General features: G+C 47.1%; 1 protein-coding gene across 13 annotated transcripts in view; it reads right to left on the reverse strand.

Moving 5' to 3' along the window:
* ARHGEF9 (Cdc42 guanine nucleotide exchange factor 9) overlaps positions 1 to 15,704 on the reverse strand; it is a 206,312-nt gene that overhangs the window by 8,264 nt on the left and 182,344 nt on the right. For all 13 annotated transcript variants that reach the window (XM_018083279.3, XM_018083277.3, XM_018083286.3 and 10 more), the window contains 2 exons: positions 6,845 to 7,088; positions 6,073 to 6,141 (listed from right to left, as the gene is read on the reverse strand). In XM_018083279.3, coding sequence (XP_017938768.2) covers positions 6,073 to 6,141; positions 6,845 to 7,088 — 313 coding nt within the window. The remainder of the gene's footprint in view (positions 1 to 6,072; positions 6,142 to 6,844; positions 7,089 to 15,704) is intronic.

The following is a 15,704-nucleotide window of genomic DNA, read 5'->3' on the forward strand; positions in this document are numbered from 1 at the left end:
CTGAGGGGGGGCTGCTGGGAGGAAAGGGAGCAGTGCTGCACTGAGGAACCTTCCAGCTCCCTCTGAGCTCAAGGGCAGCTCAGCCAACTTGCATCTTTCAGAAGCCATGCTCAAAAATCCCATCAATTCTGTTTTCTCCTGAAGAGTGTAACATGGGGAAGCCAGGGACATGCCTCAAGAGCACTAATTGTTGTGTTAATTACTCCTGCAATAGCAACAAGCTTAAGGTAAAGAAACAAGCAGTACTGGTCGAGTGGGTACAGCCCTTTGTCCTTCCGCAGCACATTTCAACAGAGGATCTCAAAGCACGATTCACCAGGTCCCTGTTAGGTTTAGGGCTGGTAAACTGTGATGTGTCTGCTATTAGTTCTCCCTGATTGCAGCCCTACAGAAGGAGAGGTGGGTGGCAGCTGTGAACAGGATCTATCCTGAGCAGCTGTGGACTGGTTTACACCTCCTGCTGAACCACCCAACTCACTTTTCAACATATCTGCCCATCTCAAGAGGAATTTGGGTGCCTTAGCCATGGCTCTTCACACAGCTGGGGATTTTACTTAACAGTCTGGCCCAGGCAGGTATTAATGGGATGGTACCAGTGAGGAGAACATACCTCAGCTCCCTTTTCTAACCACTGACCTCACGTCTCTGTTCAGGAGGAAGGGGGAGGGAAAAGGACTGACTGCAGCTTGAGAAATCCAACAGAGGAAACAGTCATCTCGTGTCCTGGATGTTCCCGAGCCAACCACAGTATCTACCTACACACACTGAGGTAACTCAACCTTCCTGAGTCTATTTATCCAGTCTGTTACTGCAGCCTGATGTCATTAGAGCAGACAGTAAGATAATGATTCCTCATGTGATAAGAAAAGCTAATCGAGGCAAGACAAGAATGATATGGGGGCTTTATCAATCAAAGCCAGGTGAAAACTAATTTATCCCATCCTGTGTTTATACAGCCTCCCTCTCCTGCAGCACTCTGCAGGCTGATCACAAAGATCACCCTGTGGGTTTCACTGACAGGAGGAAATCAGTTCAGCCATGAAAATCCTGAAAAGCTGCCTCTTCTGGGAAGCAGCACTGCCCCTCACCAAGGTGAAGTGCAGGAGTACTTGGGCTGACAAACTTATTTCAGTTGGAACCTCAACGTGTCATTGATGTTGACACCTGGTCCCTTCAAACAAGTACCACTAACACCTCACCAAAAATCTGCCCTGCAGCACGTGCTCAGCAGAGTCACTGGACCATACTCAGAGGTCTACCAGCCAAGAATTTACTCTCGATTTGCCTTAGCTTGTAGATCTGATGTTCTCAGAAGATATTACTGCCTCCAGCTGGGTTCCTGATGCCTGCAGCAAGCAGCACACTCTCTGTACTGCTGTGGGATGGTGCTTGTGGACCCACAACACGAGCACTGCAGTGGGCAGGGTCTGGGTTTTACAAGAAATGGGGTAAGCTCTGAGGTTCCCCTGAATCTGTGGGGAAATCCCACTGAGAACACGATTAGCTCTGTTCTTTCACCTACTGTGCTGTAAAAATGGGAAGTGACCCTGATTATCCGAAAATGCAAATGCCCCTCTTTGTTTCCAAGGGTTATTCTGTGCTTGCTCAGGCTCCTGTAATCCCCCGAGTCTGTGCCTAGTGCGTGAATAGGATGGGGAAACATGTCAGGGCCACGTCAATCTTGTCAGCAAGATGCAGTAAAACAGGTTTCAACACTCCAGAGAACCACAGGAGGCACCGGCAGTCCCTGTTCCCTGGTCAGCCCTGCCCCTGCCAGCTGGCACAGGAGCACTGACGGGCAGCCCCTGCTCTGCTGGGCGCACATGCTGGGAGAGCTTCAGGTGCTGAAGGGTGAGAAGTCAGAAAGAAGCTGTTGCATGTCTGGGTCGGGGTTTTCATGACATAGTTTGCTGTGAGCTCAAGTGATCGGGCAGGAATAAATTAGCAGGAAAATCCAGTGATTCAGAGGGTGTTTCATGACAGGCCAAAGCACCTCATGCTGGCTGATGATTTAACCCCTGCTGGGTGTGCACAGCTGAGTATTCATGGCCATGTTTGGTGCCAGCACCCTTCTCAGCTCAGGGACGGGGCGATCCTGAGTAAATCTATGCGTCCCTCCTTCTAAAGGCTTGTCTGGGCTGAAGGCATCTGCTTTGGGGAAGCTATGCACAGTGCAGAGGGGAATACACAGGGCAGGGAGAAGGGCATGAAGGAGCTGGCTCACAGTGTGGGGCTGAAGAGCTCTCCTGGAGTGGGAAATCCTCCCAGCTCACACTAAGGTCACTTCTCTAAATCTGAGCAGATATTTTATTTTCCAAAGTGAAAGCATCACTGGGAAATGGTGCATTAAGAATGGAGTCTCCTTCCTGGGAGAACCTCTCATTCCCTGACACCCCTGGCTGGCAGCTTCTAGGAATATAAGCAAATATCCCTGTCCTGCATGGGACCAGATCTGGACAGAACTGGGGATCAGGAAGGTATCAGGAAGGGAACTGAATGTTCCTGCAGGCTGCAAACACTAATTCTTGGGGGGAGATGACAAGTGGCCTAATGGAGAGAGGCACTCCAGGAGCCATCTGTTTCTACATGCTTAGAAATGGAAAAAGTACCCTGGATTAACCTGTGGCTAAGGATGGACTGGAGATCCACAAGAGACCTGCTTTCAAGGGAACTTTAGACCTGTTTCCACTGCTCTAATCGATAACAAGCACAGTGCTGGAAGCACAACCCAATGCCATCATCCCTCTGCCGTGTCAGTATAGGCAGTGGAAGTTCTCAGTGGGACCTGGACTATCTGCAAAGATCCTGCACACTTGGCTGCCTGTGGCCTGCAAAGGGCTGCGGGGGTTTTTGTTGTTTTTGTTAAGTCAAGACAAATAAAATTCTCTTGTTACTTTACTACTTCTAGGAGACACCACACTGAATTCTATTCCCAGTTCCCACACTGACACTGAAGGAATCTAAAGGGTAACAACCAAGAGGCAAAATCTTGAACAATCAATGCAAAAGGAAAAAAACAGCAACCAGCCCTTTTCTGTCTGTGAGGTGCAGAGCCAGCGGTACCCATTTACTGTATAGCTAATGGACTTAAAGAAGGCCAAAAATTGGTTTAATGTTGTCTTAAGGCACCTGATCTAATGACATTTTGTTTTGCCCAGTCCAATAAGTAGTGCAAATCCTGGGCTGTTGCTGAATTCTGCCCTTGTGCACCATTAACTGGGTCTGGCAGGGAGTCTGGCCCTGCACACATCGTGTGCAGCCATGAGGGTCAGGAGGGGCTGCTGCCAGGGGACCCCACAGAGGACCCTCAGGTGCGGATCAAAAACTTCTCAAAAAGTTGTGCTCTCAGTCACCTGGATAAAGGTTCTGTTAGTTTAAAAAGCAGAGTTTTAAGGCTCCTGCTGCTGCTCTCAGCTACTCCCAGTGCCTCTCCCTAGCCTGCTGCAGCCAGCAGCAGTTTAAACGCCTCCTCTTCAAACACATGCCAGCCAGCTCGAGAGCAATACTTCTGGGAGGTATGGTACAACAGTGCATGAAATAAGCAGCAGTTTATACTATTTGAAAAATGTTTTTCTGCTTCACCTCTAACAAAGTTGATTGCATTTTCCATTTCACCTCCTTCACGGCTTTTCTCTCTTCCTTAAGTGTTCTGTGACAGGGGAATTACCATGGTTTCCCATTTAAGAGGTGGAGGAAACAGCTGAGATAATCCAGGAACAAGTATGTAATAGGCACCCGATGACATGGGAGCAGAGCTCGCGACACGTCGGGCCAGGCTGTGGAGCTGTCAAACCCTGCTGTAGCCACTGAGACCATCCTGCAAAGCCTGCATTTAAGTGAATTAATAGTTCCATTGAAGTATTCCCTCTCCTGAAGGGCTTCACTGCTTTCCAGGTATAACTGATGCTCCAAAACCCACCTAAAGCTCTTTCTGACCCTTCTGTCATGCCATGGGAGGGCAGAGGCAGCAACCCCTGGCACAGGCACACCTCTCTGCCTGCTCCTAAGCCTGAGCCCTAAGTGTCTGCCAAGGTCTTGGCAAAAAAAATGTTGTCAATATCTGTAAAATGCGTATGGCAAGATTCAAAAAATCAGTCACTAAAAGCCAGCTCTCAGGTATTTCCTCCTACCTCCCCCTTCTGAGCAGTGCCAGCAGCTCTCTGCTCCAGCAGCCTCTAGGCCTGGGCACAAGACAAATCACAGAGTAACAAAACGAAGGGTTTTCAGCAAAATCTTCAGTGTCAATACTTAATTAATCTGAGTGAGACTGGGCTACGATCACCACAGTGCAGGACAAAGCAAACAAAGCTACTGTTTTAACGACCCTATTTCTTGTTTTTCAGATTCTGTATCTTAAAAACAACCAGGCTGTGCTTGACTTGGTGCTGGGATGTGACTGAACTTCTGTCTGACTCGAGGACTTAATCTCATAAAAAGAACTGCCAGTGCTACAGCCTAAGCTCGTTCTTCACTAAAGAAATGCTGACTGGTGCTTTAGGAGCTAATGAGTTTTATAGTCCAAGAAGCCTAAGATAACAACGCCTCTTTTTTCATCTCAGAGAGAAAGAGAGAGAAAGACAAAGAGAGAAGACAGAGAGCAGTTGCTGTGTAAGACATAAGTCCTGTTGGGCATATTGTATTTGTCAGGATGCAAGTCCAGTGATTTACGTGGAAGTAACAAAGGCATGCTCAGGCACCTCTGAACTGTGTTCCTTAATGGCTGAACAGTACAATTATTAATTAATGCCTTAATTAATTAATAATATAATTAACTGAACAGCAAGTAATAATTTAAACTGGTTTTGTCATGGCAATCATGCAAGTCTGATTCTCTAATTTCCCAGTTGCCACAACCCCTGTGATTGGTTCCGTGCTGAGGGATGAACATGCAGGTGGTGAGGGGGACTCTGTGACCACAAGCTGGTGACAATGGCCACTCCTGCCTGAAGCACAGGTACCCTGTGTGAGGTACCTGGGCCTGGTTTTGGGGTGTGCACACTCTGAGCTCAGAAAATCTGACCAGGAGAGTTTTTAGAGAACATCTTAGAAGACGACATAGGAAGTTAGTAGAGAGGAGAAGACTAATGACAATGGAGAGACACAGCAAACCAAGGAGTTTACAGCTGGCCTGGCAACCACTGGCAGCCAGTACACAACAACAGGTGAGGCAGAAAGCAAAGAGCTCCTTCAACTTCTGAAAAAAAAACCCACTGCCTGCGCACAGCGGGGACAAACCTGCCTGGGGCTGACTCGAGCCCAAGCAGTGACAAGTTCTCTCAACACGCATTTATAGGCCTAGTTGTGCCATGGAACTTTGGTACTGAATCGATATGTCTATGACATAGTGAAGCTTTTGAGAACTTGAAAGATGACCTCTCTGACTTTCCCTCTGTGTTCAGTATTTCCAAACCTGTAGCTGCAAGAGTTATTGCCAGAGATAATAAACGCTGGCCTTTGCCAGTTGTGATTCTGCCTAATACCTGGCATGGCATTGATTAGTTGGTTGTACCCTGCCTGGGTGGGGAAATGAATCTGACACTCAAGAAATATAATGTCTTTACTAAAACACTTTATTTCCTAAAGCTGATACTACTGTGCTGTCCTTAAAAAGTTACAGGCAGCCCCAGGAAACAAGAGTGTCCCCTTTCCAGAAGCAGGAAAGGGGTAGCTCCCTCCCCAGTTCCAGCATTTTAGTCATCCTTCTTTTTTTGCTTAATGAGAGACTTTGGGAATTAGTAGAACCCCTACACACCTCCGCACTCACTCCCATTTCCGCCTGAGATAAAACAACTGAGATAGATTTCTGCCCCCAGGGACAGCTTCTGGACATCAGACTGGAGACACGAGATCAAATTCATCTCTGGTGCCATTCCACTGGCTTCAAGCACATTCGACCAGAGATTAATTTGGCCCACAGATACATTAAGAAAGGATACAAAGCACAAACGGTATTTTATAAAAAAAGAGCAGGGGAGAGGGAAGTTCAAGGGGACTCTGGATCCTAACCCAGCAGGATTCAGCCCAGCCCGCTCCACCCTCACATCACCAGGCACAGAGCATGTTGCCGGTTACCTTTTTGCTTACTGACTTTCTTTACTGTCATTGCCGCTTGCCGCTTTTGATTTTCAGAAATTTCAAAGCCTGGAAAAGGGAACACGGCAAACACAATTCAGAAGGTTGCTTACAAAGCCTTGGGGTTTTTTTTGGGGGTGGGGGGATGCCCTGCACTGTTGGGCAAACACAGAAGGCCCCAAGCGGGCAAGGATGGCCCAGTGAACTGAGGGTATGGGTGTGTTCTACTGAAAAGCAACTTTTCCTTGAAGGACAGGCCTCTTTATAATCTCACTTGTGCAGGGGCTGTATGAAAAGTAATATTAGACCCATTATTATTTATACGGTAGCATAAATATGCCCAGTGCTTTACAGCTGAGCACCAAACTGAGCCTGAACTGTCACTGGTTACAGTCAGTGGACGGGCTGATGAGAGGGGAGGGCACGGCTGGGAAGTCACTGACTCTGCTGCCCCCCCCACACTGCACGAGATATAATCAGAGCAGAATGGTGCAGCCAGGAGACACTGAAGTCAGATGGCCAAAGACTTCCTTCTCCCATATACTTATGGCAGTCCAGGCTTGAAGCTGGACCTCAATTTATTTATTGAGGGCCAAAAATAACAGTAGCTGAATTGGAAAGAGACCTGTTTATGACTATGAGAGCAACCAAGGACATTTCAGTAAGACTGAACTGTAATTCTACTACATAAAAATGTCAGCTTCTCCACCCACTGGGGCTAAGTTAAACATTACCAACAATCTCCTTTCAGATTCATTTCCATATTCCTCACCTATCTTTTCATCTTCTTTTACCATCTTCCTTTCTTCTCTGAAAGCTCTAAGCCATCGTAACTTCTCCTCCAGTTTCTTGGCAAAGAATAAGTGCATTTCCTCAGTCTCCTTGTTATGAAGTTTGAAGGCATTCTTCATGCTGACATTGAAGTCATCATCTCTCCCATCGTCTATATCCATCACTTCATATTTATCCATGTCTATGCGCCCTTTGTAATACAGAATATCTCTTCTTATCAGATCCTACAGAGACAAAAGGAGAAAGGGTTGATTGTAGGATGCTCATTGAGCCTGAGCTCAGCAGGAAATTCCTGGGAGAGCTGAAGAAAACAAAGAAATAATGGTGCAACCTGGCCAGGTTCTTCAAGCCTCACCTGTTGTGAACACATTTCTTGCAAACAGGATAGATCACAGGCAGAGAAGAACAAAATACACCTCCTTGTGCTGCAAAATTCAGCTTGTGGCCATGAAGAAATGCCTCTGAGTAGGAAACACGGTTCCATCATTTCCCATGATGGGAGGTTCTGTTCCATGGGACGAGAACCATAAGACACAGGCCACTGGCCTGACGGAATTCCTGTGCTGCGAGCCAGGTGTACAAACAGAATGCAGCCATGTTTGGTAGTGCAGACTGGGTAGTGCAGATCTGTTTTCCAAACACATTCCCAGAGCCAGGGGAGACAGGTCTCAGCCCTTTCTCCTTGGAACCCATTTCCCATTCGCACACAGCTCACTGGTGAGAAATCACCCCGATCCTCAGGCCAAAGCACTCCTAACCTATCTCTGTCTCATTACACCTTGAATTTAACCTCTTGATCCAGCTTAATATTTTCTTTTTCCCTCCTTGATATTTATAACCTTTTCAACCAAACCTGTTCATGTTCATCTCCTTCCTCAGTTGGTTACTCCTTTTTGTTGAGCAGCAGCTTATTTCTCTATGTCGGGAAGGGAAAAGTAAATTTTGTACTGCCTTTACTAGAACTACTCTGGATTTATACCAGTTTAAGAGGAGAATTGGCCCCACATCTCTATGTCTTTACAGGAGAAGATAACAAAAGATGATCCTCAGAAAAAAATGTTAATTCTATAGTCATGACCACACAAAGTCATTCAAGTTTCAAGGCACACATATTTAGAACACCAAACTCAGCAACACACAATCAAGATTTCCTTCCTCTAACCACTCTCAAAAGCCAATATTTAGGTATATTAAATCAATTTAACCTAAGTACCTTTGGATTTTTGACATAAATATAAAGATGAATGTATGTCAAAGGATTCATTTAAGAAGAAAAATTAAATCAATGTACAGCATTTATTTACTCAAATAATATTTAGCAGCGAGGTTTTTTAAAGATAGGCAGTAGGTATAACTTTAAAAAAATTAATCTTGAAAAATAAACTCTACACCATAATTTATTTAGCAAACTTGCACCTTGCTCATGGATCTGCCAGACAGTATTAATTCTCATTAGACAGGGCACTGGCGAGAAGCTTTAGATCCTGACTCCTTCCCCTGGAATGTTCTGGGCAGGGGGGAAATTCCATTAACAAATCTCTAGTAGAAACACCTTCCTCTAGTGCAGGCTCTGAGCAGTGATGCTGTCCAATACACCAAAAAGGGTATTTCAGGCTGAATAGGCAACAGAATATCTTTTCTGTTTTGTCCTAACTTGGGAAATTGCTTCTTTCCCTCTGTGCCTGGGAAAGGCTGTAAGCATCACACAGGACCTGATCAATCCAATCGATACCACACACTGTGTTTAATGTGAGTGTGGGGCTCATCTGTAGAAATAACATTTATCTCCACCACACTCTCAAAAAAACTTGATCCCAAATCTCACAGGAACCAAGATGTGCTCCTTAAATTAGCTGTACAACAGCCACTCTCCTTCCCACTGATCCTGAGGACTTGCAGAACACCACCTGAACAGACCATGCTCGTGATGGCATGGGTGAAGAGGAATCCACAGAACTTTTCCAGGCAACTCTCATGATTGTGTAGATTTGTTCATGAAGGTATTACAAGAATAAAGAATCACAATCTTCCTTCTCATCAGGCTCTGTGTGTTGGCTTTTTCCCTACACACACTCAATACATTTTTCCCCTTTTATCTCTCTGATTTTGACTCAGAAAACATTATGAGCTATTTTTAACAGCTAATACCAAGTGAATGCTTTAATAGCTTTGCGCAGAGGACAGTCCCTGGGTTTGGAGGTGTCTGCCTGAGCTGCTCCATATGTTTCCTCTCCCAGGCTGAGGCTCTTGCAGAGCATCTCCAAGGCTCCTGAGCTCCGCAGGTGCTGCTGAGTACTGGATGTGAAGGTAACGGCGCTGCCTGGGAGGTACTGCAGGAGCAGTGAGGAGATATCGGAATCCTGCAAGGGCTTCTGGAAAAAAAATGGCCCCACAGAATATTATGGTTGGTGAAATGCAATAGTTCAGCTGCTGAGCCTGCAGAGAACACGAGGAAGAAACGCCATGGTTTGCCCTTGAGCGCTGAGCAAGCACAGGGGAAAGGAGGGAAAGACAACAAGCACAAAGCTCCTGTCTGCCACTTTACTGCCATTGGAGGAGAAGGCTCAATAATGACTCTAGAAGAAATGGATCATCTCTTCTCCCATCACCCTCCTGATACCCCACAGCACATTTCCTTCCTACTTCCACAAAAGAAGGACATTCCTCACTCACTGACCACAAACTCCAGCAGTGGTACCCTGAATTTATAAGAGACCCTTTACTTCTCCCTGAGTGGTGGAGCACATAATCATCTCCGTGAGCAGCACATGCCTGCTCAGGGAAGATACTTTGTACATACCTGGTTCCAGAAAGTTCAGTCCATAGAGCAGATTAACAACTCTAACTGGATAATGTAATTTTTAATATCTGGGCATTTCTATTATCACTTCTCCTTCTTCTTGCCACTCGATAAATGGATATTATTTCCCAACTGACTAAATTTTAATACCCATAGTACGGGATGCATAATAATTATTTGATCCATGGATATTTTACCACTTATGTTCCTACAGCTCTTAAAGAATAACAGATATTACTTAGCTCCTTAGTGAACCATGAACCTCTTCAAATGGCTTACACTGTAATTGAGTTCAATAAAATTTAGGTATTCATCTGGGCTATGTGAGAGACAGCAAACAAGGCCAAAGACTTGTTTTAAGGAGCTTTTTATGCATGTACACATAGAGAATAGGAATTCAGGGAACACACAGGCCATGAAGTGATGCTGCTTGTGTGCTCTCTGCCATGTGCAGCCAGGAACCTGGAGCAGTGCTGAGAAATGATCCCAGTACTCCCTACACTGTTTTGTCCAGCACAGGACTATCCTTTCTCCCAGCACGTCCGTGGAGACAAACAAGCAAACAGAAGATAAAGGAAAGTAGCTGTGTGGCCGAGGAGCAAAATGGATCGTTCCACCAGCCCAGTGTAAGAGCTGCATGGCAGGAGAACAGAGCAGACAGTACACACAAAATGAGATTCATCTGCTATGGAAGCAGCCACACTGTGGAAAGGAGCTCTGGCTTTGTGGGGCATAGAAATGGCAGCTGGGCAGGCTGCTGCTCCTGCTCCTGATTATACCAGGGATAACATATTAAGAAGAAATAATTAAGCTCTAAAATGTACCACCTTCATGTACATGCTGGCTGTATTAGTATGGTGTTGCCTGTTATCCTGCCCACAGTTCAGTCAGCATGACGACTGGCTGGTTTACACTGCCCAGTTCTGAATGTCACACAAAATTATTTCTTGTAGTTAAATCAGGCAAGAGCAAGAAAACATAAAAAGACAAAAAAAGACCAAAAAAAGGACTCTCAAAACCTCCTCAGTGGGGAAAGGACACAGAAATGGAGTTGTTTAATCTAGAAAGATAATAACTAATAACTAAAAAGGAATGTGCCGTTAGTATTCCAGTAGGTGAAAGCTGCTGTTCTTCTACGGAGCCTGGTGATCAATTATTCTCCATTTTGATTGTGATTTGGCTCAATTTACCACCAGGGAGAACAGCATTAGAATCTTGGGACAAAAATCTTTCTAGCTATAAGAGTAGTTAAACTCTAGAACAGACAAAATAGGGAAGTCTTGGGATGGCATTCCTGGGGGATTTTCAAAAGAAGGTTAGAAAAACATCCATCAGAGATGATCTGAGTATACTTAATCCTGCAAAGGGAATAGCTGATCTCTTGGGGTCCTTCCCAGCTCTGCATTTTGATGGTGTCTGAGAGGAAGGTGACAGATGGAGGAGGGATGGGTGAGAGCAGGTGGGATTACACGGACTGGAGGGGCGGTGTGGGAGAGCCCCAAGGCAGCAGGAGCCGCAGTCTCTGCAGAGCATCCAGACTGCCTTGCCTGGCTCTGAAGGCAATTGATGCATTTGGGTCATTTGCACTTATTTGTCTAAATATGATCTGTTTTTACCCTACAGCTTCTATGATTTCCTTTTCTTTCCCTCACTGAGGTTAATTAAGCTCTACTGAATAATGCTCTGCAGTCTGTTCACGTAATTTGTACTAAGGATTCACAAGGAAAAGATGAAGCCAAAAAAAGTGGTGTTTGATGGGAGCACAAAACAAAGTTCTGACACATTATGTAAGCTCCCCCCCCCTCAGTTCTGCTCTCCGAGGGCTGTGTTGGTGTTTGCAGCTCGAGCAGCTTGTGCTGAGCTCGGGGCTGGACCTGCCTGTGGGACCTGCCTGGGTCATTCCCTCCTGCTCCCACACCCTGCCCCTCTCTGAAGGGGGGAAGGTCACTTCAGAAGAAAAAAATCTGCTTTGTGACCATCAGAAGGAAACCAAGGTTGAGCTCTGCTGGAAAACTTGGAGATCTGAATCTGGGATGTGGCTTCCACAATGAATTACACACTTATTGAAGTGGATATAGGTACCTGCAGAAAGGACTGCACCCGTAAATCAGAGTGTTCAGTGGCTCTTACTATTGCATTGACTTCTACTTGTCTTCAGTACTGCTTCCTCCTGCTCTCTAGCTTTAGTCCATCACATTTTTCTGCCACAGCTGCCCGAGCCAGGCACAGCCTTTGCACACTGTGGGTGTGCAAGACCCCATACGAGTCACACCTCTGCAGGAGAAAGAACATTCATCACAAGGAGAGCAACCTGCAGTCACTCATGCAATGTGACATCAGAACTGAAAGCTATTCAAGGGTTTAAGCAGCACAGGGCACATAAGGAGGAAATTACCCCGTCAGAGGGCACAGGTGAGGCCCTGCCCTGGTCCCAGTCACTCGTTCCCACAAGCTCTGCGTGCAGCATCCATTCCTCCTATTAATTGCTTGGTGCAAGGGTGGATGGGGAGGCCTTAAGCAAGGGCTGTGATTTTAGGATGGTGCATTTTTTCAAGGGCTGTGGTTTATTCTGTGCTGGGTCACACTCGACTTCTCATGCGTAAAACAAATCATTTGTGAAACACAAATGGAGGAAGAGCCATTTGCAGCCATGAGACCCCTCTTATGAGCTGACAGGCGAGGAGATGCCAACACAGAATAATCCATGACAAGGTTCTCATTGCATATGTAGGTTATTGGTCCTCCTGGTTACCAAACCCCTGTGTATTCCAATGGCAAAGGAGGTTCAAACTGACCTGGGGAGGGGTGATGTGCTCTGAGCACAGGGATCAGCCAGGCTGTGTGAGTGCAGCCCCCAGGGCTGGCAGGGGCTGGCTGGGGGCCTCGGGGTGAAGTGACATTTCTCCCTCAGCCCTTCCCCAGCTCTACCAGGGGATAATGACATTTGCTTATTGTACAGAGCAACAGGGAGCTGTAAGTAATTGGTGAGAGGCACACTGGCAGCCTCTGATGGTGGATCTCTAACAGCTCAGAGCCACGTAAGAACAGCTCAGCCTTATCCACGCTTCGGGATCAGAGCTGGCAGAGCCCAGCGAGGCAGAGAGACCACTGGAGAATGGGCAGCTGAGGATGAGGCTGGAGAGATGCCACTACAGCCAAGTGCCACCTCTTGGTGAACAGCTGACACTGGAAGAGTTGATGAACAGTGAACGGTTGATGCTGAAATTGGGCAAAGACTAAGCCAGGGTCCATAATAACTGCACCCAAACATGAACCCACGATTTGGGAAAGGCAGAAGTTTGGAAAAGGCTGAGTTGCCTTTCGCACTGAGGTGTGGGGCTCAGACCCCTCTCTGATGATTTCTTGCTGGCCTGGGCAGTGGCTGTAGAGCAGAGGGAGTGAGCAGGGTTTTTTAATGTGCTCTTGAAATTTGTCCTGATTTTTCTGCCTTCTTGCTCTCTATCTTCACTCTGCCCAGCCTGCCGTAAGCAATGAGAGCATGGCACACTGCCACTTCGCCATGTCTTTGGGTATCTTTAGTCATAAGGGCTTTCAACGTCCTTTGGCTTTTTAAAAAAGTATTTGGAGCCTACATTTTTAAAATCTAATTTACCTTAAAGAGACCCTTTGATGAAAGCAGCCCAGCCTGCTTTTCATGAATACCAAGGGGGCAGCTTTCTGTATCATTTGTTCATGTACCTTAACCCTCCTGTGGGCTGAGTTTGAGATGGGGCAGTGACACACGGATCTCATCGACCAGCCCAGAGCTGTGAGTGCATCATCCAACCAGGCCCTTCCTCGGTCCAAATGAGAACCTAAGACTCAATGAACCCTTGTGAATGGTTTTGTCCTAAATATTCTTGATACCAGAAAACAAATCTAAGCCCTGCTAAGTGTTTGGAGGCCAGAGGCTGTGAGCCCTGGTATCAGTTTGTCAGACACAGCAGCTGGGACTGAGCCAGCCTGTAGGAGCAGGGAGATGGGGCCTGCACAGCACAGCCTGAAATGTGGTGAGGGATGGACTGTATTAGGAACAGGGGGATGTAACACCACCTCCCCAACACCACCCCCAACAAACCTCCTGGGATGGGCCAAAGAGCCTCCCAGGGGAGCCTAAACCTCTCTCAGTTTACATAACTCCTCTTGCACAAGGACAGCCGTGCTGAGGAGGTCCACAGACTCCTGCCAAATTATTCAGCACTGTCTGTCTCCTGAGTTTGGGAAGAGACGTTTGATTCATCCTCGCCAGCTCCATGGAGCTGCAGTGTGGGATCCGAGAGGGGGAGGATTGGAGCTGAAAGCATTTATGTGGAAATGCTGTTTTGGTTCCATGTATTTAGTGGAACATCAGTGGCATTTTGATGCCTTGTTCCACCCTGAGCCCAATCACTTTGGCTGCGAAGCCATGGGGCGAGGGTGAGTGCCTTTCCAAAGAACTAATAGCAGGAAGAGATGGGAAACCCTTCTGCACCCATGTCACTCGGCTCTTCTGGTCTTTCCAACTTGCTCTCAGGGGCTTCAAATTGTGCTGATGAAAAGCCACAGCAGGAAGAGGGGTAGATTTTCAGCTCTGGAGGTTTTGTTTGTGGACCAAATTTACACCCACTGCAATTATGGGAGTGAAAAATTAGGCACAGAGTATACTGCAGAGCATCCTGCAAATCTGTATGACCACAGGAGGAGAGACACCTGATCCCTGTCCAGCCAAGCAACACAGACTGTGAAGGACTCTTAATTCAGCCCTTTTTGGATTTTAACACTGAATTAGCAACTAACAACTTAAAGCCTTTCCTTGCCCTCCTCCCGCTGTCTCCTCTGGATCCCTCTGGCTCCCACTCTTCCCTCTCTGCTCCCTCGGAGCCAGTGGATCACCAGCAAGTGTGGCAGGTGCTGGCTCAGGTCAGTGCAGCCCCTCAGCACGAACCCTCCTGTGCAGCCGTGCGAGGGCACGTGGCTGGCACCTGCACAGCCCTGCCCGAGGGTCACTGGGCACTCCGGGCTCTGGGCTGTCAAAAGGCATGTTTTCTTTCCCTGAGCACACCTGTCTGAAAGCTGAAGGACTGTTTCATAACTGGTTTTAAACTATATCCCATCAATTGCTGGACTTGCCTTCATGTCCAGCTCTCTGCTGGAAATAGGAGGATGTCCAGCTTTCTGCTGGACAGGAGGATCCAACTTCCCTGCTATGCTCTAAGGACCCACAAAAACCTCTTGCCTGCAGACAGCACTGACTGATCATCTGGGCATGAGCACAGGGGTCTGGCAGTGGGGCTGTGGAAACATTGGTCTCTAAAAACTTCATTTCACACTTTGTTCTGGGGCTGTGACCAAGCCAGTGTGTTCTCTTTGGTCACCTCCCTGCCTATCTCATAGAATCACAAAATATCTTGAGTTGGAAGGGACCCACAGGATCATCAAGGTCCAGCTCCTGGCCCTGCTCAGGACAGCCCCAGGAATCACCAGCAATCTCACCAGGTCCAGCAGCAGCAGGCCCTGCCTGCCAGGGCAGCACTGAGTCTCTCCTGAGCTGCTGGTTTCAGCAGCTCTCCTGAGCCTGACCCATTTGCCCACTCTGCTGCAGGCTGGGCCCAGGCCTGACCCAAAACAGGGCATTTTGGGGAGATCTCTGTTACCGGGAGAAAAAGAGAAGGGATGGGTGGTGCTGCAGAAGTCAAAGAGTGCTCCTTGTGGGTCAGAAAACCACTTCAGAGTAATAAGAATTGTCCCAGGGCTGCTCTGTGTTTGCAAACAAGATTTTGGGCTGGTCCTGTGAGACCTGGTTAGCCTGTAATAAAAGCAGGGCCGTTGTTTTGGTGCAGAGATTACTTCAGTGATTCCAGCAGAAGTGATATGGGAACTAGACCTTCTTACACTAAAAGGGCTCAGCAATGTCTCTTTTATCTTACCACTTGGAAACCTGAACTGCAATGGAGGCTGACAGGATTATTTTATTTACTCCATCTCCTGTAGCACAGCTATTTCTGGCTGGTTGTCTGGCTACTGCTATTAAACTGGTCTCATTTTGCTTCTCATCCAACCT

The sequence above is a fragment of the Manacus vitellinus genome, unplaced genomic scaffold, assembly GCF_001715985.3.
Source record: "Manacus vitellinus isolate BGI_N305 unplaced genomic scaffold, ASM171598v3 scaffold_62_pilon, whole genome shotgun sequence".
NCBI lineage: Eukaryota > Metazoa > Chordata > Aves > Passeriformes > Pipridae > Manacus > Manacus vitellinus.